The sequence below is a fragment of the Sciurus carolinensis genome, chromosome 3, assembly GCF_902686445.1.
Source record: "Sciurus carolinensis chromosome 3, mSciCar1.2, whole genome shotgun sequence".
NCBI classification, from domain to species: domain Eukaryota; kingdom Metazoa; phylum Chordata; class Mammalia; order Rodentia; family Sciuridae; genus Sciurus; species Sciurus carolinensis.
Window position 1 is genome coordinate 18,926,428 of NC_062215.1, and position 27,726 is coordinate 18,954,153.

Below are 27,726 nucleotides of genomic sequence, written 5' to 3' on the forward strand. Positions count from 1 at the left end.
ATTTTAAACCACAACAATATTTATTTTCTTAGAATAAATGTGTTGTTAGTGGAATTGCTGGGTCACTGACAAACTGTGTAGGTTTAATCATACATATTTATACTATGTTCCAAGGGGCACTGTGGTGAGGATGGCACCAAAATCAGGGACCAGCAATTTTGTAGGCTCCGGGTCTGCCCTTTTGACTGTTAGCCATATCCTGACGTTCCCCAGGCTTTTCTTTCCCTAGCACGAACTGGAGACCTGTCCAAGCCACGCAGTCTCCGTAGGGGCTTGGGCTCTCCCAGCCCCTAAGAATGCACCCCAGTTCCCCTCCCCCACCACGGGAGGGCGTGTTAGGGAGTCGTTTAGGCAGGCAAAGATTGCACCATTCACGCTCTGAAAAGGAAGTCGAAGAAGAAGCGCAGGGAACAAAGTCGTACGTCCCAAGGACTGAGCCCCAGCAGCGGATCCTGGTCCCTACAGGGCTCCTTCCACCACGACTCTCTGGACTCGGATCCCTCGGAGCTTAGGCTGGTAAGGCCCTTTAAGAAGTTGTCACGGTGGCGCTGCTGGCCCCGCCCCGCGGGGAGGGCCGAGAGAGAGGGGAGGGTTTGGTGGTGGCTGAAGCTGGTGGTGGTGGGGGGGGGTCTGGGTCTATTTTTAGCTCCGGGTCGGGTCACGTGACAGGAGTGACGTCTCCGAATGTTGTTGTTGGTGGCGGCGGCGAGCGGAGCCGGAGGAGCCGCCGCAAAGATGGAGGAGCCGTCGAGGAGGCGCTGTCGCTGCTGCCGCCGCCGCTGCTGCCGCCGCCGCCCGCGAAGCCGGAGCTCGAGCCGCAGGGGGTGAGCGCACCGCACCCGTCCGGATCCCATCTTCCCCGGCCCCCGGGACGCCCGGCGGCGCCCCCTTCTCCTGCCGTCGCTGCCCGCGGGCTCCCCGCGCGCGCGCGCCGCTCTCCGCGCCCCCCTTCCTTTCTCCCGGCGCCGGGGTGCCAGCTGGCGCCCCCCGGGAGCATCGCCAGCCCAGGAGCCCGGCCTTGGGCTTGCCGCGCGCGCCCCTCCCCACCCCTCCCATGCAGGGGCGCCTTCTCTGCAGGTAAGGGAGGGGCCCGCCTTCCTGTGCCCGGCGCCCCCAAATGGCCTGGGGACTGGCCCGGGATGTCTGACTTGCCCCCTTCTCGGCGGGTTATGTTGCGATGCAGAATGATTTGAGCCCTGCACCCAGATACTGTGCAGACCCTTCTTCTTTCAACACCCCTTTCTTGGTACTCTGAGGTCTGAGGAGCTGCCCACCCACAGCGCTTCTCCCCATCTCCTAGAACGCCTCCTTGATTTCATGTCCTTGACTTCCCGTGCATGAGGAGGGGTACTGCGGGGGCCCACCTTACTTCTCTCTTCCATTATTCTCACCCTCTCCCTGTGAAGCATTACTGCGTTTGTTCCCACCCTCTTCTGTCTGACACCCTGAAGCTAGGGAGAGAGCTAGTAAATGAATTGGAGCTCCCCCCTTCTTGTCTCGGGTGGATGCCCCCCGTTTTTCATACTGAGTCTGTATCTCATGGAGGCAGGAGCTCTGTCCGAGCCTTGTTAACTTGGGGGAGTCTGCTTTCTTACCCCACCCTTCCCTGGGCCCTGGGGAAGATGAGAACTGACTGGGTGATAAGTAATTCATCTGGGAGCCTGGGGGATAGTGAAGAGGGAAGGTAGGCATGCTTCATTTGGAGGAGAAGGTGACTACCTGATATTTCTGCTTCTGGCCTTCTAACATGAATCTTGTCCCTAGAGAGGAAGGGTAGCAGCTGCAGTTGCTTTGGGGGTTAGTGTGAAAGGGATCCACCACTCTGACAGTGACCACTGTGCTCCTGGGACTTGGAGTTAGCTTTGGAGCTTGGAGATGATGGTGGTGGTGATAGTGATTGGGTTCTGGGTCCAACTGGGAGGGGAAGATGGAGCCAGAGCATAGAAACAAAAGGAGGCAGGGGATGGGAGATTCAGGAGTCGTGGTCAGAAGAACCCCTGGCTAATTTGCCTTGCAGGATGGGATCCTGAGATGGTTCCTACCCTGAGTCTCCTTTTAGGTTCCAAAGGTGTTGTCAGGGAGGATCCTGAGTCTCCCAAGTTCCAGACACCAGGACCCCTGAACCTGTGCTCGCTGTAGAGATGATGGGCTGGGCTGGGCTGGGCTGGGCTAGGGATGTGAGTGAGCCATGTTGGGGGCTGCTTCCTTCTTCATTCCAATCTTCCCTCCCTTTCCCTCCCTAAACACAAAGCTTGGGCAGATCTTGTTTTGCCTCCTTCTCCTTTTCTTGAATCCTCTCTGCCCTCTTGCCACTTGGAGTTGAATCTGGGCTAAATGTTGATGAGGCAGGTTGGGGGTCTTGGAGTTAGAGGAACAGGCACCCACATCTCCACTCTGTCCTGGGGTGTGTGCATATGAGGGGCCAGAGACACAAGTCCCAGCTGCAGGTTACCTGGGGGCAAGGATGGAAGAGATGTTCACTCAGTCTGCCTTCCCTTCTTCTCCAGTATATGCCCCTACTTTGGATCATGTCATCTGGAGGGGGCAACCATGTCACATGCCCCACCCACCCTAAGTAGCTGCAGAGACAAAGGTTTGCCTTCCCTTTCCTAGGGGTGGCATCTTAGCTGTATGGGACCTGGGAAAGTGGGGATCATTTGTGTTTCTTCTTGGTGGTGGGGACAGGGAATCAGCCACAGAAGCTGGGGGTAGTGCAGTGGGTGCTGAAGTACCAGCTGCTCTTTAATAATTAATTCTTCCTACTCACATCCCTTCGAGGAGGGCTGTCTGGAACACCGCATCAGGCTCAGCCAGCCTGCTAGAGGACTCACTCCTGTTGGTTGGGGGGGGAGGGAGAGACAGCAAGGGGGGGCGGTTCTTGGCATTTTTGGAGCAATGTCGCTTGCTCATGAATGAAAACCTGATGCAGCCCGTGAGGGGGCCTATTGTAGCTGACTTTGGCTAATTAAACTTTCTCTGCCTTTCTTCTCCCCCACCTCACCCCAGCCCCAGCCCTAGCCCCAGCCCTTTCTTGAATGGGAACCCTGTCTAGTAGTACTGGGGAGGGGGTATCATTCTGTTTGAGGTTTTAGGGCAAACAGACCCCATCTTCTGCCCTCTGCCTCCGCCTCCTCCCTTCCTCCCCTCCCCCCCTCTTTTTTTTTCTAGAAATAGCAGCCTCCTCCATCTGGCTTGTGCAGATGCCTGGAGCTGCGTCTGAGCAGACAAACAGAAATGGGCCGATTGCAAAAATGAATTTGTCAGCCTGGTGCCTTTTTTCCTCCCATGTTGCCCTCCCCCTTTCCCTAGTTGGGGGTCTGGACATCCAAGTCAGCCACACTTCGTGGCTCTGATCCTCCTGGATGTCTGTTGGCTCAGCTTGGGGAATATACAAGGCAGTGGACACTGTCTGAGGCTGGAGAAAGTGGCCTGCTGTGGCCACAGTCAGGAAAGGTGAAGAGAAGCCCTGTGTGCCTTTGGACGGAATGTCTGGACTTGTAGCTTTTTGATGCCGTTGTTGGGGCCCATCCTGGACTCACAGCCTTGGTTCAAACTGCTTGCCACCTAAACCTGGGAGCTCATGACTTGGGCCTGCTTCTGTCAGGGTCAGAGCTAGTGTGTTAGGAGAGGGTAGCATGGTAATGCTGGAATCCAGGTTCTGGAGAAGCCCTCCAAGGCACACCTGATGCCCCAGGAATTCAGAGGGAGTTGTTTGAGGGACAAGATCCCTGCAGGGCAACATTGTGAACTTGTGGCCTTTGGGACATTGCCTTACTTCACATCTCCCTTGCTTGTCCACCCTTCTCCTCCCACCCTCTGCCAGACTTTTTTATTGCTCATAAGTGAGGTGGGGATGTCTTCCCTAGGGTTTTTACCCTACCTCCTTCACAGCTTATCTGTGAGCTTGCAGGCTGAGAGGCAGCTGGTTTCCTGCAGACTTCCCTACCTTGCTGTCCTGGCTGGAGGTGGAAGGTGGGTTTGGTTCCTGGAGTGGGGTGGAGGTCTATTTGGAAAAAACAGTTGGCCACTGGGGTGAGGGGAGCAGAGCCAGGGGATCTGCCTACTTAGGTCATCATGGAAGCCAGGCTGCTCATTGGTTTGGCATCCAAGGGATGGATCATCTGGGAGCCACACAGCTGGTCACTGACTGCCCACTGAGACCCTCCTGTAACAATAGTGAGTTTTCTGTAGAGGCAAGAACAAACAGCTCAGGTTTTGAACGTCAGGCTGCCCTCTTTCCCCTTTGTGCCCTGCCCCAGGCAAGAATCTATGCCTGTCCTGCTCAGACCCTGAACACTGCTTTGTTCCCAGGGAGTCCTGGACAGTAAGTGAAAGAAACTCACTAGACTTGAATGGAGGTCAGCAGACAATCTTTGCAGGTGGACAGGGGCCTAGGGTACTGCTGAGCTCCATGGGGTGGGGAGAAACAGTGTAACTGGGTCCTGAGCCCACTGTGAGTTCAAGGAGCTGCTCCCTTCCTCTTCTCCCCGGTAAGTGAGGATCAGCACCTTTAAGACCAGAGAGGCTGGGTGGGTGAGGATGATGGAGCCTGGGGGCTGAGCTTAATTTTTGTTTCACTGGGATCTGCTTCTCTGGAGTGTTCTGATAAGGAGGAGCCCCTCACTAAGGAGATGGGCTGAGCCACTCAGGCTGCTGGCAATCGTGGGAATTTCTGAACTTGTGTTCCCCAGCCCACGGGAAAGGGTGTGAGCGGGACTGGGCGCCAGCCCTGGTGTGGGCACGGGCTGAGCTGCCAACCCACGCGGGCCCTGCCAGGGCATCAACAGCCCCACCTTCTGCATTCCTGAGCTTGGCCCCAGCCCTGCGCAGCCTCCTTTGTCCTTAGCCCACACAGGTGCCTGTCAGGAGCCATCTAGCCCCTTCGATCTTGACCCTGAATCTGAAAGCACCTTTCTACAGCCACAGAGTCCAAGCCCTGTGAGAGAGAACAGGGGCAGCAGGCCCAGGACCTTCAGGTCTTTTCTGTGTGCCCATGTGTATGTGTGTGTGTGTGTTCCTGTGTTCCTGTCACGGATGGCTTCTGGGCTCCAAATGGACCCCACCCCTGGGAATCCTTGATGAGAATGCCAGGCTTACTGAGACTAATCCTTCCAGGAGGTGGGGCTGTCCAGGAGGCAGAGCTGACTGCCTGCGGGAGGCTTGGAGAGCAGGGTTATGGCTTAAACTTCAGCGGCTCTCAGCCTCCTCTCATTGCTTCCTGCTACTCACTTTCATTGGGTATTGGAGGGCCTGCCTTCATTTGGAAGCAAATGAATGAGATCATGTCTGGGTGGATCATGGACTGTTTAGGGATGGGCCTAGGTGGGTGCATGCCTAGTGTCTGAGACTTGAGGACAAACTGTGGGGCTGGTGGAGGGGAGAGCTGGAGAGGTGGGGACAGCTTGGGAAACCCTTGATCCTGTAGTACATCCTCCATTACTATACTGTCCCTAGCTATTTTGGGGCCCTTTGGTGCCTTTGTACAAAATGGCAAAAGGAATCCCTTGTTCTGGTGGACTCAGTGTGTGTCAGGCCATGGTTTGGCAGGCAGGGCATTGGGATACAACCTGAGCAACACATGCAAAGCTCTGAGCTTGGGCTCTGAACCCCTTAACCTGGGGGTGCTGGATCTGGGACTGGATGTCTCTGGCTTTCCCAATTCCTGGAAACTTACTGTCTTGCCTAGACCCATTGTTGAGTGGGGGACGACCAAGACAGAAACAGGTCTCTATTTCCAGACTTGGGTGGTACAAGTTCAAAAAATAGGGAGGCAGTGACTCTCCCCCTGGAAGTCCCAGCTGTGGGACTTCTGCCAGGAACTCCAGGTCAGCCCTGCATTTCCCTGCTGCCATGGATAAAGGCCAAGAAGCTCCTGAGCTTCTTCTTTGGTGCATACCTAGTACCACCTCAGGCACCCCTGGTAGTCTGTAATGTCTCCCCACCTGGCAGCAGATGCTGATATGCTTGAAAAGGAGTTTGTTTGACTGTGACCACTGTAGCCTTTTCCTACCCCTTGGGTACTAGGAACCTTACCAGTTAGGAAGAGAGGATACCAGTGTCTGATCCAGTTCTACTCTATCCTTCTGTGCCCCCAGACAGGTATAAACTGATCACTCCAAGGTCTCCTTTGATTCCCAGATTCCTGAGTTGGGGGCCTCTAACCCTGCTCCGTCTCTCCCCAGGGATGCCGTTCTGAGTGCCTGACTGCCTCACCCCGAAGGATGGCCTTGGATGGGCATTAGAGGCACGGTGGCCCCGGGCTCCTGTCCCGTCCATCTGTCTGTTATCGTCTGTCTCTCTTGACATCACCGCAGCTCCACCCCCTCCCGTCCCAGCCCCCAACGCCAGCTTCCTGCGGGCCCAGAGCCGGCATGAACTCTCCTAACAAGTCGGGTAAGAGCTGGGAGGTTGGAGAAGAGCCCCCTGGGGCCACTTTGGATGCAGTGGGCTGTGTGGGTTTCCCACCCAAACAAGCTGACTGCTGGTGTCTCAGCTGTCAGGGAACTTGGGGTCAGGAGTAGAAGAGCATTGAAAGAAAAGGACAGAGGTAGACCTGGGAATTGATGGCCCTGGGAGGGCACCTGTCTATCTCTGCCCTGAGCCTGCCCGCAGCATGAGAGCCTTTGATCCCTGTTCCTCCTTGCCTTGTGTGCCAGGCTAGGTAGGCCTGCAGGGGGTGTGTACCCCAGAATCTCTCTGGTTGGTCTGAGGCGGTGTTGGAAGTATTTCCCCAGGATAGCTGAATGCTCTGCTTCCTTTTTGTGGCGGCAGCTTCTTTCTTTGCTGGGATGTTTCTCTGTAGTTCATAATTTTTTCTTGGTGGAGGTTTGCTGGGCCTGGGCCTTCACCTCTGTGCTTGGGTGTGGCATTGGGGTGGGAGTTGGGGGACATGTTTATGAAGGAGTCTCAACTCTCTGAGGAGTCCAGGTAGATTAGTCCTCCTCGTCCTCTTGGGCCCTCAACATGGTAGATTTCTAATTTGGGGTCTTCTACTCTGACATTTCACATTCTCTTCTGCTCCTAGGACCCTGCCCAGTGCTGCCAGAAATAGTGTATGGGTGGGACTCAAGGCAGCTTTATGTTGGGGTGGGTCTGGATGTGTGCCCATGAGGATGTGTCCAAGTGGCCTGAGCTAGACCCTCAGGAGTTTCCCAGGAGGGTCATGGGTCAGTGTGGTCAGAGTAATGACTGCCTTCTCTCCCTTGACTGTCTCCTGCACAGTCTGACAAGCTCAGAGCCCATGTTGCTCAACTTTAACCCTCCATGGTCCATCCTGTCCCCACATTTTTTTCTGTAGGGGTGGATGGGTACTTTTCCTTCTTCTAGAGATAGGGAAATTGGAGCCTGGGATACAAGCCCATCTGCAGAATGGTCCAGAAGCAGCAGCAGGGAGGAATCCTGGTCACCCCCACTTGATCCCTCCTGTGGGCTTGTGGGCTTCCCCTCATGTCTTTCTACCTCTGCCCTTGCCTTCTTCATTCAACCCGTAGGGGCTGTACCAGGTGGGCTCTTGAGCTCTGGCCTCTAGCCTCTTCCTCTTAGACCGGGATGACAAAGGACAGTGGCAGTCCAGTGAATTGTCATCGTTTCCTCCTCTGCCTCAGCTGGACAGTGCACCCGTAGGTCATTTGTGTCTGGCAGTGATGCCAGCTGCTTCATTCCTCTGAGCTTTGACGCTGACCCTTCTGGGAGCCATTTCCATTCCCCGCTTCACACGGGAACCCGGTCTAACCTTTGGCCAACAGCACAGAGGCTGCTCGGAGGCATCTAGTAATGGCTTGTGAAGGATGTTTCCTAGCTGTAGGGCTTCACTCTCTGGCAGTGAAGGGTTGGCTAATCCATCCAGGATAGAAGAAGTTGTTGGGTCACCTTTCCAGATGCTGGTGGTTCAGGTTCCCTTTGCAGCCACTTCTGCCAGAGCTGGTAGGAGCATGGGGTAGTTGGAGGTGTCTCACCAGCTCCGGGACCTAGGCAGGATGGGCGTCTGAGTGGGTCTGCGGCATTAGCTATGCCTCCTGGATGGCTTTCCAGCTCCCCCCAGTAGGGGGAGATGCTGTCTTCTGTGTGTCTGGGAGAGAAGGAGGGAGCCCCAGATTGGGAACCTCATTTCAGGACTGTCGAGAGGCTTCAAAACTGGGGTCTCTGCTTGGGGGCGTCCTCCTGAGGCCCTTCCCAGTGGTTCTGGGGTCAGCTGCTGGGATGACAGCCAGCCTCCACACAGCTCTTCTTTGAGGGGTTTAGCATCTGCTATTCCCTCAACCTCAGCTAGCATCTGGGCCAGGGCTCTGCATGCCCAGTGCCTGGCAGAAGCTTGAAAATCATGTGCTTTGGGACTCTACAGAAGTACAATGAAACCACAAATTGTAGCCTGAGATTGCAGTTGTCCACTTCCCTGTGGACACCTTGGAGAGAGCCCCAAGAAGGAAAAAGTTTGGGGCCACAGGGTGGGGGACAGAGGTGGGAATGATGAGAATGGCTAGTCCCCAATGATGGGGTGCCGCAGGCCCTGAGCACCCATCCCTGCCTAATCTCTCCTCTTTCCCTAGAGCACAGATCAGCAGGGCTGGGTAAGGGCAGGGTATTTTCTGCTGTTCTTCTGTTTCTTCTGTGTCTCAGCATAGGGACTTTTGGTCTGGCAGATCCTTGCTAAATATCACCAATAAGCTCAGCCTGTAGGGGAACAAAAGAATATGAGATGGTCTATCCCTGCCCTCACAGCAAGCAAGTTAGTGTAAGAGAGTTCCTGGTAAGGGGTGGCAGATGGACACTGAGCTTCTGGACCCACCACCCCTCAGGAGTGGGAACTTATCCACCTACCTCTGGACTGGGCTGCATGCCAGTGTGTGACCTTATCTACCTCCCTCTTTGGCAGTCTTGGGAGTCTGGGCAAAGGCCATTGACGGGACTGCCTGCTTCCCTGAGGAGACCATTCCCTAGCCTCTGTCTTCATTCAGGCAGTAGGGGACACAGGAGTGAGGCATTCTTTTATTTTGCTAGAACTGATTCTGTCTGCGTGTTTTCCTCAGCGGGGTTGAAAGACTGACAGAATCTGCCACAGCTCGGGCTCAGCCCAGCCAGGTTGGAAGAGCTGCCCTGGAACCCAGGGCCTGGCCCGCTCCAGTCATATCCTCTCCTCTGTGCCATTGCTCAGAGAGGGCAAGAGTGTGGCCTTCCATGCAAGCCAGTCTGGATGGGGTCGGGGCCTGGAGGAGATGGCCAGGTTCCTTATTCCCAGTGTGGGAGGGAGACAAACTTCATGACAACACCTGTCTGCCCAGCAACTCCCAGAACCCTCCACACTTTCTCTCCTTCCCTTTCCCAGGAGGGGGAGGCAGTTACCCCCTCCCTTCTGGGTGACCAGAGAAACTGGGGCATGGGTATGGGGTGGAGCCAGGAACCACGGCGTCCTGTCTCCCAGCCCCAGGCTCTGCCTCTGAGCCCCTGGAAGGCAGGCAACCAGCCAGCCCTGAGGAAGAGAAAGTGGGTCAGTGCTGGTGTAGGGTAGGGGTCTGGGAAATGGACTCCTGGCCTCTGTTCTCCCTACATGGCACACTCTGTGCTCGCTCCAGCCTGGGATCTGTTCACCCTTCCTTCCTCTGCCCCGCTCCATCATTCCAGAGGGATTGAAGGCTTAGGATAGGATGACCAGAGGAGGCAGTGTTAACTGGGAGGGGAAGTGGAAGATGCCAAAGAAGACGTCCATATTTTTCCTGCAGTTGGTTTCACATTAGAGGTCTCAGGTAGCACATAGCTTGGACCTGTCACAGGGCAGCTCCCAGGCCATGCTCAAAGGGCAGGGAAGAACTGGAAGATAGGCAGGCCCAGTGTCTCCAGGTTGCCAGGGTGCCAGGGCCCCCAGCATCTCATAATTTGGGGTGATCCTGAGCCAGTCTTTTGACTTTTTTTTTTTTTTGTACTGGGAACTGAACCAGGGGCACTTTACCACTAGGTTAGTCTCCAGCATCCCCACCCCCTTTTTTGAGACAGGGTCTCATTAAGTTGCTTAGGGCTTGCTCAGTTGCTGAGGCTGGCCTTGAACTTGTGATCCTCTTGCCTTAGTCTCTTGAGCCGCTGGGATCATAGGCATACGCCACCTTGCCAGCAACCCTGGGCTTTTTGACTGCACAAAGCAAGACTTCTCTTCCTATCAGTCGGGATCACCTGCTAACCTTTTGGACCCCATTAAATGGGAGCCTGGAAGAGCTTAGGGATCCAGCTTCAGAGGGCGAGGAGACCACAATGCAACCCCAGAGGGAGGGGGTGGAGTCACCACTGACTGGGGAGAATGGTGCTGACTCTGTATGGGGCTCTTGGACCCTATCCTCAGTGTGTGCTCCCTAAGGTTTGTGGGATGGTATGTGGGAGCACTGGATGGACAGGGATGGAGAAGAGAAATGAACCACAAGGCAGGGGCTATAGCAGGAAGGATTGGGTTAGACATTAAGAAGACCTTGTTGCAATACCTGAATCTCAGAAGAAAAAAAGACATTTGTCCCCCTTCCCCCAGACCTTCCTTCTTATCCCCTGGAGGATTCTGGGAATCGCATTGAAGATTGTCTGGCTGAGTCTGACACTTTGCTTCCTACTTCTTGGAAGCTGTATGTTGCTGGGAGCTGGCTGCCACTGAGTGCCCGTGTCCTGTTTGTTCCTATCGTCCCTATTCGGGGAGTCCTCCTTTCATAGGTGTTTGATTGCACTGGGAGCCCTGCTTTGAGTCATTATAGCTGGTGACTTCCTCTTCTCCAGAGCAGGGCTCTCCTGCCACACTCTCCTGTGCCTGGGGCAGGCAGAGAAAGCCAGGACAGGGCCAGCCAGCCCTTCTGGTTGCTCTTAGCGTGTGTGGGTGGAGTTCTGGGCTGGGAGGGGCTGCTGCCCCCGGCTTTCTGGGCTCCCTTGTGTCTGCTACCCATTACCCCACTCATGGGGACCTTGGCCCACCCTTCTATTCTTCTTAAAAGAGTCTAATTGTCCAGGATGAGGATGGGGTAGGGGAATGGTAAGGTTCCTATCCCGAGATATCCACCAGCACCTCCTCTTTGTAGGGCCTTGTTCTATTACCTTTTCTAGCTGAGAAGCTGTGACCCCAGACCCTTGTTTGGTTCCTGGTCACTCTTCATCAATATGTTCATCTCACCTGTCAAGGGCCTGGGAAAGCCTGCCTCTGCCACCTCCCCTATTGGTGTGTTCCCTCACCTGAGAGAGGAGGACCTTCTGCTGTCCCTGACTGGCAGAAGCTGGATGGAAAGCCAGTCTCCAGGAGTCACAGCCACCATGTCCTTGGTTGGCCAGCCTCTCTCTCAGGCTCCCTACAGGAGGGTGAGGTCATCCAGTCCAGAGAGAGGACAGGTGTCCCTGGCTCCATGCCTGGAGTTGGGGGGGAGGAGGCAAGGAGGGACCAGGAGGGGCCTCCAAAATAGCAACTGTGACATCAGGAAGGGGGAGGGGGATATAGACCCAGGAATAACCAGGCTATTAAAAGGCTCCAGTGAGGTCAGGGGGCCAAGTGGGATCTCTGTACCAGTGGGAGGCACAACCTGGGGAGAAGGAGCAGGCCGGTGGTGGGGAAGGGAGGCAGGTGGCACCAGTCCTCATGGTGCACTGGCCCCATGTCCCAGCGGGGCTTAAAGAGCAGGACCCGCTCTACCAGCCTGGATACTGGCAGCCTAATGACCCTTCCCAGAGAGGTTCCAACCTCCATTCTGTTCCTACTTGGGGGCTGGGGTGGGTGGTACTTACTGATAGAAACCCTGGGGCAACTTCCGGCCCTTGCTTATGCTGAGAGCAGTGCAATGTGGTGATTAGATCTCAGGCTTGAGCCTCAGACCTCTCAGCCCTACCACGAGAGCATCTGTATGATGGAGGGCAAGTAACTTTAATCGCTCCGTGTCTCAGTTTCCCCATCTGCACCCCTCTCCTGAGGTCATCATGCAGAGTAAATGGGGTGATGTGTTATGCTATTAGCAATACACCTGGCACACTCCCAGGGAAGAGCTGCCTGTGCCGAGAATGGGCAGGTGCTGCCCGGTCCCCTGCCTGGGCTGGGGCAAGGCTTGCGCAGATATAGCATCCCTACCTCCTGTAAAGAAGCTGAGCAGCCTTTGGAGGTGACACTCCAGGATGGGTGGGAGGGAACTGCCCCTTAATTGCTGTTTAGGGGCCTCCCTGCTGGTAAGGGGGTGGAGAAGGTACCTCCCAGCTCTGCAGGAGAGCAGGAGTTAAACAGACCCCCAGGGGGTTATTAGGACTCCAGGGAAGGTGCAAGTGTAGGCCAGGTGGCCATGTCTGTCACCCTTTTCCCAACCTTTTACCTGCTCTAGATAGCAAAGGAGAAGATAGAGGATTGAACCTGGTCTCTTGGTCTTTCCCTTGCTTGCCAATAAGCAGTAGCCAGAGTGGCTCTCAGACGCATGGGTACCCCCGCCTGCCTTCTTCCCCAGCCCAGCCTCTGGCCACCCAGCTCTATGGCCTTGGCCCTGAGTGCAGGCCCTCTTCTGTCCCCCTCCCCCTCGCCTGGCGCTTCCTCCTGGGGTGGAACGCGCCTCCCCCCATGGGGCCTCCGCCAGGCCTGGGCTCCTGGCAGCAGGCCCGCGGCTCCCTGAGCATGCTCCACCTATTTATAGACAGGGCCCTCCCCCAACTGCTATTTCAGTCTCCTGCCAGCTGCCGGCGGCTCATTCGGGAAGGAGGAGCAGGGAGCCGGGCCCAGAGCTGTCACCCTGGGCTGGGAGGGAACACAGAGAGCCCGCCTGCCTGCCGAGCTACCCTTCCTGTCCCCGAGCACTCAGCCATACCCAACTCCTGAGGACAGACTAGTGGTCGATGCTCCTGTAAAAGAGCAGGCTTGCAGCTCCCAGGGCCTCCAGGTTCCCGCTATCATCAGGAGTGCCCAGGCCGGATGAGGCACCTCCCTGCCTTGGGGAGCCCGGTGGCAGTGGCCTGAGGGAGTCCCTGAACAGCCAGTCCATTCCAACCACCTTCCCCTGGTTGGCTCCCGCCTCAGGCGGCCCCTCCTGGGCATGCTGCTGGTGCCCAAGGCGCAGGGGCTGGTGGAGATGCTGCAGACCATCTATGAGACAGAGTCCTGTTTCTCAGCAGATGGCATGTCAGGCCGGGAACCATCCTTGGAAATCCTGCCGCGGACTCCTCTGCACAGCATACCTGTGGCAGGTAAGTGCCTCTGTGTCCCCGCCTGCCCTCTGCTGTTGGGCATCCTTGTCTGGGCTGAGCATCCCACTCCAAGTCCTGCCCAGATTTTCCTGCTTTGGTCTTTCTTGAGGGCTCTGCTGAGCATCCATGAGATTGTGCTCCCAGGAATGACCTCCCTGCCAATGCCCCTGCCCTCCTTGCCCAGAACTGTACTTCCACTGTGCCTCACAGCTGCACTCTGCTGCATCCCTTCCATCCCTTTTGCCTCTGGCAGGGTTCGTCTCAGCTGCTGGGGGCTGGGGCTTGCTCTAGGATCCTGGCCTAGTTGGCACCGTGGTCAGAGGGGAAGAAGTGGGTCAGTGACCTGTCTCCAGGCTGCCTGATCCCTGGTTTGGGCAAGGAGAGAATCTCATCTGTGGTATCCACAAGCATGAAAGTACTCCAGCTCCTCTGGTTTGGTCTTTGGGGTGGAAGTTCAGGTACAAAGACTTTGCCAAATCCCTAATTAGAAGTCTCCTCTGGATGCTTGGGGAGGAGGCTGCTGCATTTGTGGTAGATTAGGAAGAGACCGGCAGTTAGAATGTTGGGGGGGCTTGCTGCTTTAGCTTCTAGCTCCCCCATAGCTCTCCTCTTCCCAGGTTGGTTTATTCCCACCTCCTGAGAATGGAGAGGTGTTACTTTGGGTCAGGTGGGCTTGAGGACCCTTAATTCTGCCACTTTCTCAGCAGGAACTTTTTTGGCTCTCTGCTGGGGGTGGGGTTCCCCAGAGCTGTGCCACTCCTTCCCTCACTCCCAGGGACCTGTTGGCAGCATCAGGCCCTTCTGGCACAGCCTTCCCACCAAGCCGGCACCACAAGATGCTTCCTCTAGGGAGGGGCCTGCTGGACCCATGCCCACTTGGCCCCTCCTGGCAGTGGCTTGGCACTCATGAGAAAAAGAGAGAGAGAGAGAGAGAGAGAGAGAGTGAGAGTGTGTGTGTGTGGTGGGGAGTACTTGTCTCTGGATACTCTGGATATGTGGTGTTGGTGTGAATCCCAAGGTTTGGATTAGAAGGTGAGAGCACCTGTGATTTGGCACTGAACTGCTCAGGGATGAGGTTGTAATGGAACTGGCATATGTCAGAAGATGAATGTTTTGGGAAGTTTTGAGAAAGCCTTGGAATATGATTTGCCATCTGCCTGCACAGGGATGCCCATGCAGTGTCCTAGTAAAGGGGCATAGCTCTGGAGACCAGTCCTACAGAGAGTGTCCACACAGACCTCTTGATGGAGGCATGAGCCTGGGGCTAGCCCTGCAGGGACCTCTGGGATGGGGCATAACACTGTGCCAGTCCTGCAAGGGTACCCACCCACCAAGACCCCTGGGATGGGATTAAAAACATAGAGGAATGGTTCAGGGTCCTAGTCTAATGGAACCTCTAAAGCTCCAACTAAAGACCCTCCCTGACTTCTCCCAGCCCCAGCCTCTGGGACTCAAGGTGGGCTCCTGCAACACAAAGGACTGGGGGTAATTGCCATCTGTCCACCTTCCTGTGCTGGCCCTACCTTCCCTTCCTACCAGTAGCATCCAGCAGTTGGCCCAAAGTTTCCTCAGCTTGTTCACTCACTCCCTTTAAAGTTAGATCCCTGAAACCTTGCAGATGTGTTCTCCAGGCCTACCTGCCCTGGACAGACCCCAGCTGGCCCCTTTCTCGAGACCCCTGTCTTCCCTTCACTGCCTGGCCTTCTGAGCTGCAGCTCGATCCATGTTGGCAGGAGGAAGGTGTGAGTCACTCCAGCGGCTCGGGCTCGGGGAGAGGGCTAAGAATGTAAGAATGTTCCCCCTGAGCAACTCTGATGCTGTGTCTGTGACGCGGCTGGGGACAGATATAGGCCTGGAGCTTGGCTGTGTTTTTTTTTTTTTTTTTTTTTTTGGACTCTGGAATGTAAATAGATGTTTCAAATAGAAACACTTTAACCTTTGGGTTAAAAAAAAAGTCCACCCCAGATAAACACACCATGAGGGCCTAGGCAGCCTGGTGTTTCCCTCCTGTCCCTATTCCCCTCCCCCTTCTCTCCATCAGTCTCCAGACAGGATGCAAAAGCCTGTGGCTAAAAAGGCAGGTGTCCAGGGATGCCTTCTTGGATGGTGTTTGTCACCTAGGCCTCCCTATCCCAAGGGATTGGAGAAAGGAGCCTTCCAGGGTGGTGCCTCCCTGCCACCTGCAGGGAACTCTATTTTAGGGGTAACCTTTGCTCTCTGGACTGTCTTGTTAACTGCCAGTGCCCAGCACCTACCACACAGTACCTGGCACCTGGATGAATGAATGCTGTGTGAGGGGGGTGGCGTCCAGGACTGCTGGCAGGGTTCCTGGGCTCTGTTCTGGAGTTTGGACCTCTGGGTGAGAGGCAGCTGCAGCAGGCCACCTCAGTGGGTGAGCCAGAGCCTTAGCCCATGAGACAGGGGCATTTTCTGCTATTTTTTTTTTTTTTTTTTCTGGTGCTGGGGATTGAACCCAGGGCCTTGTGCTTGCAAGGCAAGCACTCTACCACCTGAGCTATCTCCCCAGCCCTCTGCTATTCTTGCTTGAGAAGGGGAACAAGTTTTAGCTTGCACTGGTGACAATTGGAGGTTCCCTTAATGGATGGGGGTCTGTGTATGGCCACCCTGCCACAGCCTAGTGCTCTGTGGGCTCCCCAGTCCTGGTCTTGGCTTGGGGATACTGGAGTTTGAACTCAATTATGGGATTCCCAGAAACACAGAGCTAGGGAATTCCCTGCCTCCCTTCTGAGGTTCCTGGATTCCCTTCTTTCCAGTACTGTGTAGAGCTGATACTGGGCAATGTGCAGGACATTTTAAGAAGGCATGGAGGAAGGGCTTCCTCTCCCCAGTCCTGGAGGGCATGAATCTGCTAGTGCCAGGAAGGAATGCTCGGGATGTTGGGAAGTGCCATAGGGTTTAGGTTTGGCACTGGGACTTTCCCTGGATATTCTTATTCATGCTCTCAGACCATTCCAAGCATGACTGTGTGTGTGGGTGTATAGGTGTAGGGATGCCGGGAAGGTAGGAAGAGCAAGATTTGGGTGGGAAGGGAACTAGTATAATATACTAGGTGACGGGGTATTAGGGACTTTCCTTACCTTATCTCTTTGGAAAGGTATTAATAACCGTATTTTACAACTGAGAATGATCAGAGAGGTTAAGGAACTTGCCCACAGTCACAGTAAATTGGAGCTGGGATTTGAACTTGAGTCTCTGTGAAGTTAATCCACACAAAAGCTTTTGTGCACATTTAGAAAAGGTGGGCCTTCTGGGTGAATGCACCCTCATGCTAGTGTGTGTGGCTTAACAATTGGAGCAAGGACTACATTTCTGCTACAATTTTCCTCTTCATTTGAGTGCCCAAGTACAGTACACAATTTATACAACCTTATGGGGTGGGCCTGTGTGCCTCCAAAGTTTGTGCTCTTGGAAAATAGAGACCATTCTATTTTATTTTTTACTTTATTGTACCAGGGATTGAACCCACTCGCACTTAACCACTGAGCCACATCCCCATTCCTTTTTATTTTTATTTTGAGACAGTGTCTCACTAAGTTGCTTAGGGCCTTGCTGAGTTGCTGAGGCTGGCTTTGAACCCATGATCCTCCTGCCTCAGCCTCCCCAGCCACTGAGATTACAGGCATGCACCACCCATCTGGGCTTGAAAATAGAGCCCCTTCTGACCTTGGGGAGCTGCACTTGGTCAATTCTCTCTCTCCCTGCATGGATTTTGGCCTAAAGGGAGAAGAGGGCTCAGGAACAGAGCCTACCTTCTATTAGAGACTGCCCCCCCCACACGAATTCCCTCCTGCCTCATCCTCTCTTGTTGAGACCCTCAGCTGTCCCTTCCCCATTACAGAGCTGCCAGACAGGAAATCAGATTAACTGTGTCCACATGCAGCTGTAACAGCTGTCAGATTGGCAGCAGAAATGAGTGCAGGTGGTCGGGGGACACTGAGATAGTGGCTCTCAAACTCTCAGTCTTATGGCAGTTACCAAAGGAATTATTCAAATTATTCCAGGTTGGAGGCTGCAGGCAGCCAGCAACTAACATTTTAAGCCCTTACCTCAGGTGATTTTGAGATAGGTTCAGACCATTCTTGGAGTAAGGGCAGTGAGGACAGGGACCATGGGCCCAGCAGTCTGCCAGTGGGTGTCACCAGCATCCATGGAAGGCCCTCTTGGGCCTTAGAGTTCCTGGGAGAAGGGCCTATATGGAGAGAGGGTGGCTTTTGCTGTGGTTGCAGGCGAATCCAATTCCCAGCAGCCTGGCAGTCTGGAGAAAGAGGATGTTTTGAGATGCCGAGAGCAGGTGTCTAAACCCCAGTGGAGTGGGGGATTATGGCAAGTGGCCAGGTGGGCAGAGTGCCTTGCTGGACATTCAGGGTTGGGTTGTGCATGGGGAGTGGAGTCAGATCTCTTGCCTGAGGGCCCATTCCATCCTAACCCCAGGTGGGGAGTGAACAATCGCAGCAACAGCTGCAGACTTTGCACAGTTAGTGTGCCTTTTAATTGCCTCCAGCTTTGTGTCCAAGTATTTCCTGGAAATGGCTGGAAATGGCTTGGAGATGGGAGTCTGCTTCTTCTCCTGATAGCATCCAAAGATCAACTAACTCCATCTTCCCCAGTTAGAGACATCCTGTACCTTCCACCAGAGCTCTGTATCCCAGAGCTTAATGTCCTTCAGGGTCACAGTCTGCCTCCAGATTTCTGGGACTTAAATCTACCCTGTCTCCTTCCCTGCACTCCTGAGCTCTGGTGCTCTGGGAACCAACCAGGTATTCTTATCTCTTTTTACGGATCCTTAATACAGAGCCTGGCTCCTTTCTCTCACTAAAATTTGGGAGCAGCCTTTAGGTTTTCCCCTTCCGTTTTTTAGTGGGGGGAGGGGGCAGAGAGAGCCAGAAGTTTAAAGGCTGGTTATTCTGCCTCCTTTCCAGGTGACCTTGGACAAGCATCTCCCCTCTGACTTTCCTCTTCTCCTCTGTCAGGCAGGGGAGCTGAGTTGTTGAGCTTCCAGGTCTTTCCCACACTGACATTCCAAGGGTCTCCGGGGTCGGTGTCATGTTGCTTCTGCCTTGTGGGAAGAAGGGTTTAAGGTCTCCCAGGTCCTTGCTCCAGGAGAATATGGAATAATCCTGAGGGCACAGTGAAGCTAAGACAAGGGAAGAATTTCAAGTTACTTGAATCTGGGGGTCTCCAGAGCAGGGATGAACACTTGTGCTTATTTGTGTCAGATAATGTTTTGAGGCACAGAGGAGGTCCCAACCATTGTGACCTGAGCCGCAGAAGATAGAGTGACCCTTCTTGGGGGTAGCAAGGCAGGTAGCATGGACTGGAAGTGCTGGAGCTGGGGCAAAGCTGCTCCCAGAGATTCCTCTCTAGTATTGGCACCCAGTCGCTGGCTGCTGTGGCTTGTGTGGGGCCCACACACAGGGCTTTGATAGGAAAGAACCACAAAGTGACCTTTGAACAGTCTGAAGTAAGAGCTAAGGCCTCACTTCAGGAGGAGTTTGAGCCTGGCATCCTTAAAACTCAGTATTTTTACAGGCTCACACCTGTAATCCCAGCAGCTTGGGAGGCTGAGGCAGGAGGATCTCGAATTCAAAGCCAGCCTCAGCAACTTAGCAAGGCCCTAAGCAACTTAGCAAGACCCTGTCTCTAAAATATAAAATAAAATATAAAATAAAAAATATAAAAATATAAAATATAAAATATAAAATATAAAAAAGGGATGTGGCTCCGTGGTTAAGCTCCCCTGGGTTCAGTCTCTGGTTAAAAAAAAAAAAAAAGAAAGAAAGAAAAAAGAGAGAGAGAAAGAGAGATAACTCAGCATTTTTTTTTTTTTTTTTTTTTTGGTGCAGTTTTGAAACTTTTTTTTCTCTCCCTTCCTTCCTTTCTTCCTTTTGTGCTGGGGATTGAACCAGGGCCTCACACATCCCAGGTAAGCCCTCTATTACTGGGCTATATCCCTGGCCCACAGGAACATTCTGAGAAGTAGTTTATAGATTTCTCTAGATTGCCAAAGGGATCCAGGACACACAAAAAGTCAGGAGCCATTAATAATAGCCCTGACCAGCACCTCCGGAGCTCTTCCCAGGCCCTATACCAAGTTCCTTGGCAGGCATCCTCCCAGGCCTGGCAGGTCTGGGAGATAGGTGCTCTGCTGCCATTTTGCAGATGCCTGTGTGGAGCATGGGGAGGCGGCCAACACCTTGCCCTAGTAAGAGGCGCTGCCTCGAACCCTCTAGATCTCTTACTCCAGAGTCCTTGCTCTCAACCATTACGTGATGTGCATTCGCTTGTGTTGCTTGACGAGTTGTGCAAATTGCTAGGTGAGAGTCATGCCCAGCCTGCACATGTGGAAATACTGTCTGAATTGTGGTAGAACCTGTTGAGCCTAAATCAGCCTCACTAGTCACGTAAGAGCACAGAAATAGATCATGGGAAACCATCCTCGGTGGGGAGGGGTCATTGGCCAAGAAGTGTGAAATGCTGTTCTCTGTTTCTCTTACCAAAGTCCCTCAAAGCCAGGACAAGGACAAGAGTCCTTCCCCATTCTTCAAAGGACAGAACCAGGTAATTAGACATTCAAGGAAGCTGCCTACTGATCATCCTGGTGAGGGAGGTCCTGAGGGCCTGGTTGCTTGTGGGAGATGCCACCTGCTTGGGTGGGCTGCCAAGTCTGGGCTCTCTGGAGAGATGCCCCATGTTGGAGCCCATGTTGGCTGGAGGGTTCCTTCCTGTGCTAGGAGTCTAGCCACCTGGGTTTGGATCCCTGTTTTTCTGCTGCTTAGCCCACGGGTCATTCCACAGCAGCCTCAGAAGCTTGTTTTCCTTGCTTGTGTCAGGAAGGGCTTGAAACAGGTCGGTAATCTCAAAGGTCCCTTCACCCTGTCCCCTCTTGGGAAGGAAGGCAGCTGCTCAGATCCAGGGATTGCCTGCCCAGGCCTTGTTTCTGTCCTATGTGAATGTCATAAGCAGCTTAATGCTCCCCTATCCTGAGTCCCCTCCTCCCTTAGTCCTTTATGACTGGTGGGTCCTGGAGGAGGGTTTTTTGGAGGGTTTTTGGCAGCAGGTTCCACACACTGCGCCACTCCAGAGCTTCTCTAGGGGAAGCTAAAGGTGCTCTTTTCCTGCTGGCCAGGGTTTATGACATAGGGATTCTGAATTGCTGATGTCTCCCAGAGAGCACAGAGTGGGGGCGCATCTTGTTGTGCGTTCAGATCAGGCTCAGACTTGGCTGTACTTTCAGGCAGCTAGATCTGTTCCTTATTTTGAACTGTGGTTCCCAAAGCACTGCCAAGACCTGCTCCTCATGGCCAGAGCCCCTTGTCTTCTTGGAGGCAGTAGCCCTTTGAGTGGACCCTCTTTTAAACTAAGGCTATGCTGTAGTCCCAGAGTTACCCCGTCAGCACCTGTATCATCTCCGCTGGGGGAGCCCGGCTACCTCTTGTGCTGCTGAAGAACCTGCTTGGGAGCCCGTTGGGGAGGAGGGGTTTTAGGGAAAGGAAGAGGCAGCTGGATGAGAAAGAACTATCGCTAAGGTGGCACTGCTGTCCAGTTGTGCCTGTGAAGCAGGCAGGTTGGCCCTCTTGAGCCAGAGCTTGGTTTCTGCAGGGCCACTCTGATGACTTGAAACACCTGGCCACCCTGTTGCTTGGACTGGGGCTTCTCCACAAAGGCAGCATGAGTAACTTGCATGAGGCCAGAGGACAGGACGGTGTTGCTCCTTCCTTATTCTCAGGAGGAGGAAGGGTCTGAGTGCCCTGGAAAGAGTCTGGAGCAAGGTGCCCCTGGAACCCTGCCACTTCCCTCCACATGAGGTTGTTGTGGTGGCGGCTGTCTGGTCTCTCAGTTCTCTGCACCTCTTTGTCAGAGTGAAGCCTGGGAGGTGAGGGAAGGACCCAGGGCCTCACCCATCCGTGTGACCCTTTTCCTAGTCTTTCAGGAACCCTTTGCTAGCCAGAGCTCTCAACCCATCCCCTTAGGGAGCAGTACCCCTTCGCCTAATCTTTCTTTTAAGGTTCTCAGCCTTCCTTAGTCCACCAGGAGGCAGTGGAGGGCCTGTTCCTGTCAGGACACACCTACTTCCCCTTCCAGGTGCTTGGCTTGATGGCAGCTGCCACCACCTACCCTGCTCATGCCAAGCTGGCAGAGGCACATATCCTGAAGGGGATCTAGGCCATCCAGGTTCTAGGTTCTGTGCCTGGCAGACTGTATCCTTGGGGCTCCAAGACCCCCCACTTCCTGATTCTAGCCAAACAGCCATGGCCCCTTCCATTTTGGATGGTGCCAGTTGCTTCTCTGGCAGCCCCCTGGGGCGCTGCATGCTGCCACAGATTAACATTCTCCAGTTGCCTGTGCTTGCTACTCGCATAGGAGCAAGACTGTGGCAGAGCCCTCTGGCTGCCCGCCACCTGCATACCAGTGGGGCTGTGGCTCCCGCTGCAATGCTGGACCAATCGGCTCGGTGGTGGTGGTGGGAGATTCCCCTTGTCTGAACCCGTGTGCTCTCTGCAGGGCTCCCGCAAGCGAAGCCAGCCCTGCTGGCTGCAGTTCTAACCTGAGGCAGGGTTATCTGTTGGGAGCCAGGAGTGCTTGGACCCCTGCCCTTCCCTGGTCGGGCAGACTGGCATCCGGCTCCCGCTGCCCCTGTTCTGCCGGGAGTAGCAGGTTGAAGCCCGTCTATCTCTTGGCTTAGTGATCAGTGTCACCGGCCAACCCAGCTCTGCCTAGGAACACATAACTCCTCAGTCAGCCTGGGGCCTTGCCGATCACAGAGGAGCAGGGAGAGCTGAGGCTGGCCACTGGCTTCTTGCTGCCAGTGCTGCTTTTCACTCTGGACCAGGGCTGGTCACCTCCAGAAAGGCCCTCTGCAGATTTCAAGGGCCCTTTTTCCTGGCGCTGAGGCAGGACATGGGTTGAGAGGGAGAGTGACTCTGTGTGTGTGTGTGTGTGTGTGTGTGTGTGTGTGTGTGTTTGTAAAACTCCACCCTCTTAGCCACATCTGGCCACTCCTGCAGATGTGGCTCTGGCTTGGTGGCCGCAGAGTCGTCAGTGCGGCTGACGGGGAAACCACAGAGGAATGTGCCCAGCAGTGCTGTGGGGAGAGGGGTGGTGGGATGGAGAGACGTCCTGCTCTGGCTTTACCTTCTCCTACCCACCCACCCCTGCCTCCATGGGGTCCCAAAGGCATATGTAGGCATGAGAGTGACGTGGCCTTGACCCTGCCTTGGGTGCTGGTTTCTCTGGAGAAATCCAGGCCCACAGACAGGCTATGGACCTCACTGAGCCCTCTCCCAGTGCCCTTCACTTTCTTATGTGGTATGGTGGTGGCAGCCTGGGCCTGCTTGCTGGCAGCCATCAGGATGTTGCTGTCCCATCTTCTCTGCCTGGGCTACAGTGGGCCATTTTGCCTCAGGAGTGTCTCCAGCCCCTTGTGGCCTCCCTGGGCTGTAATAAGGAAAGGGAGCGCTTGCTTTGGAGAAAAAAGTGGAAAAGAAACAAGATGGGCTGGCCCTGCCCTTCTCACTTCCTCCTTCCCAGGCAGCAGTATCCTGCCTTCCCCTTCCTGCTGGCGTCAGGAGGCTTTGTGGGGTGTGGGCAGGGCTTGGGGCTCCTTGCTGGTGTGGTGTTTGCCCAGTTGCCCTGGCAACCACAGAGCGGTGGTGGGGAGTAGTGACAGTCATTGACCAAGGACAGTGCCCAGAGATCAAGAGGTCGAGACCCAGCTTTCCCATAAGCCCATTGGAACCTTTTGCACTCCGTAGGGCCTCATGGCCCCTTACCCACATTGGGGCTGGACCCTAGGTCTGAGCCACCTGGTCGACCCCTTCCTCTCTTTCCAGCCCCAGCCCCAGTTCCAGCCCCCCGCCTGCCATAACACTTCTTCCTGTCTGATTCCTTTTCCTTTCCTGTCTCCTCCTCCCACCTCCTCCCTGCCTGCCCATTCTCTCATCTCCCTCCCCCCAAGCACAGCTGCTGTTTGGCTCACTCTATATATAGCGGCATTTTCAGGGTAATTACAATAAAACTGTTGAAAGGAGATAATCCAGCAAAGGAAGCCAGGCTGACTCCCAGCCCCCTCCTGTCCCTGGTTTGGTGCAGCCATGCACCCCCTTTCCCTGGTCCCACCCCCATTCCTATACCTCCCCTTCCTGCCCCATCTCTCCCAAATAGGCTAAGACCAAGAAAAGGGCAGGGGGTATCCAGAAGGTCTCCACAGATCTGGGTTTACCCAGATCCCTGACTGCCAGCCACAGCAGTTCTAGAACCAACCTCTATGCCTCAGTTTCTCTTTGGTGGGGGCATGATGCTGAGAGATGTGACAGTGAATAAAAGTATAGGACCTAGATCACATCCTGCTTCTTGAGTCACCTGTGTGTCTGGTCAAGTTACTTAAACCTCTCTGAGCCTCAATTTCCTTATCTATAAAATGAAATATAATAATAGCACCTAAGTCAGGTAACTATGCAATTTAAATGAGTCATTCATGTAAAATGCCCAGTGGTGCTAACTGTCAATGACAGTATTGTGTGTCAAGTACTTCAAATCTGCCAGCTACCAAGCTTCATGCTCATGTATTTTTTTTGCGGGGGTGGGTACTGGGGATTGATCTCAGGGGCACTTGACCATTGAGCCACATCCTAGCTCTATTTTGTATTTTATTTAGAGACAGGGTCTCACTGAGTTGCTGAGTGCCACTTGGTTACTGAGGCTGCTTTTGAACTCACGATCCTCCTGCCTCAGACTCCCAAGCTGCTGGGATTACAGGCATGTTCCACTGTGCCTGGCACATGCTCATGCATTTTTAAAAAAGTTTTTCTCCCCCCGACTCCTGCAATGCTGGGGATCAAACCGGGGCCTCACACATACTAGGCAAGCACTCTACCACTGAGCCACACTCCCAGTCCTGATGCATATTTTCTAATTGAGGTTCATGACTTGACCTTCATTTAATGAAGATGAAAGTCTAAATCCATGAGCAGAAGGATTTGACTTCTCTATTCTTTTGGGTCTAGTGGCCCTGCCTGGTAGTCTCTTGGGCCCCAGTCCTGTCTTTCAGGGCCTAGTGAGACCTGGGAATGGGTCCACTGACCACTCCTATCTCTTGTGCCTACAGTGGAGGTGAAGCCGGTGCTGCCAGGAGCCATGCCCAGCTCCATGGGGGGTGGGGGTGGAGGCAGCCCCAGCCCTGTGGAACTGAGGGGGGCTCTGGCTGGCCCTGTGGACCCGGCCCTGCGAGAGCAGCAACTGCAGCAGGAGCTCCTGGCGCTCAAGCAGCAGCAGCAGCTGCAGAAGCAGCTTCTGTTTGCAGAGTTCCAGAAACAGCATGACCACCTGACCCGGCAGCATGAGGTCCAGCTGCAGAAGCACCTCAAGGTGAGCAAGGCGGGCATGGGCCGCACAGAGCTGCCACCTTCCCTGGGTCTGGCTCACAGCACTCCCACCTCTGCACCCCTGTAGCAGCAGCAGGAGATGCTGGCAGCCAAGAGGCAACAGGAGCTGGAGCAGCAGCGGCAACGGGAGCAGCAGCGGCAGGAAGAGCTGGAGAAGCAGCGGTTGGAGCAGCAGCTGCTCATCCTGCGCAACAAGGAGAAGAGCAAAGAGAGTAAGGCCCTGCTGGGCAGGTGGGCAGGCATTCCTCTGCCTGGGATTCCTGCCCTGCCCCTCACACAGGCACCCAAGTCACCTGTGCCCTATCCTGCAGGTGCCATTGCCAGCACCGAGGTGAAACTGAGGCTCCAGGAATTCCTCTTGTCGAAGTCAAAGGAGCCCACACCAGGCGGCCTCAACCATTCCCTCCCACAGCACCCCAAATGCTGGTAACAACTCTGGGAGGCATTAGTGGGCGGAGGGGTCCTTTTCAGGGTCTGCCTGGCTACGGGATAGCAAGCGATACCTGCCTTGTGGCTGTATCCAGGCCTGGCAGTCTCTCCCAGGGAATGAGATGCTCTTCACTTCCCTCCCCAGGATTCATTTCCTGTCCCTACATATGTGCAGCGGACTTTCCCTAACTATAGATTGCCTGGTGGCGTGTCCAATGGTGGGTGGTAACTTAGATCTTCTATTCTCATCCCCAGGGGAGCCCACCATGCTTCTTTGGACCAGAGTTCCCCTCCCCAGAGCGGCCCCCCTGGGACGCCTCCCTCCTACAAACTGCCTTTGCTTGGGCCCTACGACAGCCGTGATGACTTCCCCCTCCGCAAAACAGGTATGTGAGCACCTGATCTGGCCTCCCAGAGTATGGCTCCTGGGGTGGAGGTGGGAATGTGCAGGGGCCAGGACTGCTGCTTTGAGTCAGCTCTGACCTCGGTGGGCTGGGCTGCAGGTGTGTGAATATATCTGAGCCCTGGCTCCCTTCTCTCCAGCCTCTGAACCCAACTTGAAAGTGCGTTCAAGGCTAAAACAGAAGGTGGCTGAACGGAGAAGCAGTCCCCTCCTCCGACGAAAAGATGGGACTGTTATTAGCACCTTTAAGAAGAGAGCAGTGGAGATCACAGGCGCTGGACCTGGGGGTAAGGGCTCCTCTTGCGTCCCTGTTCCGAGGGCCTGGGAGTGGGGGTGGCTTGGAGCAGGCCCAGGTGACAGCCACTTCTTCTGTAGTGTCGTCTGTGTGTAACAGTGCGCCCGGCTCTGGCCCCAGCTCTCCCAACAGCTCCCACAGCACCATCGCCGAGAATGGCTTTACTGGCTCAGTCCCCAACATCCCCACCGAGGTACAGGCCTGACTGAGGCTGGCGGGGAAGGTGGGGTGGGGACACAGAGCTGCTTTCTTTCCCTTGGAAGGAAGAGTGCAGCTCCTTCCAGTCTGGCTGAGAGTACCCAGCAGGGACCTCTGCCCGTGTGGAGTCCTTCCCTGGACTGTTGCCTCTTCGGGAGATTTTGTCCCACAGGCCCACGAAGGGCTCTGATTTCTCAGTTACCCCTAGTTGGAACTCAGGGTGGGAAGAATGGAGCACCATTCAGGTCCTTGGCTGACCCCAGGCTCCTCCTTCACTGTCTCCCCTTGCCCGCTCTCATGCCTGTCTCTCCACCTGCTCCCCAGATGCTCCCCCAGCACCGGGCCCTCCCTCTGGACAACTCCCCCAACCAGTTCAGCCTCTACACGTCTCCCTCTCTGCCCAACATCTCCCTAGGGCTGCAGGCCACAGTCACTGTCACCAACTCGCACCTCACTGTAAGTACAGGGCACATACCCCATCTTCCCTCTGGCCTGGGCGGGGGGCCAGCATGTCCTGCATGCTCTCATCCAGGACTTTTGCATTCCCAAGGCCCTGAGGGAGCTCAGATGGCTTGTCTAGAGCTGGTGGGTGGGAAGAGGGTGGACGAGGGCTGCATTGACTGGGGGTGGTATGAGCCTCTGCCTTCTCTCCCTTCTTCTTTCACCCCTTGCCAGGCCTCCCCGAAGCTGTCGACGCAGCAGGAGGCCGAGAGGCAGGCCCTTCAGTCCCTGCGGCAAGGTGGCACACTGACGGGCAAGTTCATGAGCACGTCCTCCATCCCTGGCTGCCTGCTGGGCGTGGCCCTGGAGGGTGACACCAGCCCGCATGGGCACGCCTCTCTGCTGCAGCATGTACTGCTGCTGGAGCAGGCCCGGCAGCAGAGTACCCTCATTGCTGGTGAGTGGGCAGGTGGCTCTGCCAGGGAGGGGGGCATTTGACCCTTCTGGGGAACCAAATCAGGATGAACTGTTAGGGAGAAGCAGCCAGGGATACTCTCCAGCCCTGCCACAACCATCAACAGTTTCCACATTCTGGAATCTTCTGCCATCACGAGTTCATATTCCAGAGCAGCGCTGTCCAGTAGAAACAATACAAACCATATATGTAATGTAAAGCTCTCTAGCAGTCACTTTAAAAAATTTAAAAAGAACCAGGGTGTAGTGGCATATGCCTATCATCCCAGCAATTCAGGAGGCTGAAGCAGGAGGACTGCAAGTTCAAGGCAGCCTTAGCAACTTAGTGAGACCCTGTCTCAAATAAAAAATAAAAAGGATTAGGGGGATGTAGATCAATGGTTCAAGCCCCTGGGTTTAGCCCTCAGTGCAAAAAAAGGAAAAGATAGAATTAATTTTATAATATATATTTAACATGTTGGAACTTTATTTCAACATTTAATAAATATAGAATTATCAATGAGGAATTTCACCTTTTGTTTCATATTAAGTCTTCGGAACCAATGTGTAATTCACCCTTCTAGCATATGTCAGTGTAAACAGACCACGCTTCAAAGGCTCAGTAGTCACATGTGGCCAGTAGCTATGGCATTAGCACAGTTTTAGACAATCAGCCCTTAAGTACTTGTTGGCAGTGGTAGAAATTCTGCTTGAAGGAGATAGGAGATCCTGGCCTGCTGGGATGCATGGGGTCCATGATCAGCGAGGTCTTACTGCAATTGGAGAAAACTAGTTGTTTACACACATGGAGGGCCTAAGACAACCTGAACACTAAATTAAGCAAACTGAGGAGAGAACGGTGAATACAGGAAGGCTCGCTGGGGGCAGTGCCTGAGACGTGGGGAAGGGAGAACGGGGCTCAAGTTTGGGGATGGGGT

At 54.6% G+C, this 27,726-nt stretch overlaps 1 protein-coding gene across 4 annotated transcripts in view; it reads left to right on the forward strand.

Annotated features, from left to right (window-relative positions):
- The first annotated feature begins 667 nt into the window (after positions 1-667).
- Positions 668-27,726, forward strand: part of Hdac5 (histone deacetylase 5) — a 35,153-nt gene continuing 8,094 nt past the window's right edge. The window contains exons 1-11 of one of the 4 annotated variants that reach the window (XM_047544159.1): positions 668-824; positions 6,183-6,393; positions 13,093-13,167; positions 24,293-24,552; positions 24,637-24,781; positions 24,881-24,995; positions 25,254-25,384; positions 25,542-25,688; positions 25,777-25,889; positions 26,219-26,350; positions 26,570-26,792. In XM_047544159.1, coding sequence (XP_047400115.1) covers positions 6,372-6,393; positions 13,093-13,167; positions 24,293-24,552; positions 24,637-24,781; positions 24,881-24,995; positions 25,254-25,384; positions 25,542-25,688; positions 25,777-25,889; positions 26,219-26,350; positions 26,570-26,792 — 1,363 coding nt within the window. In that variant the 5' untranslated portion in view covers positions 668-824; positions 6,183-6,371. Of the gene's footprint in view, positions 825-852; positions 1,078-6,182; positions 6,394-12,666; positions 13,168-24,292; positions 24,553-24,636; positions 24,782-24,880; positions 24,996-25,253; positions 25,385-25,541; positions 25,689-25,776; positions 25,890-26,218; positions 26,351-26,569; positions 26,793-27,726 lie in introns of those variants that run through there. The other 3 variants (XM_047544161.1, XM_047544160.1, XM_047544158.1) reach the window with 3 other exon arrangements.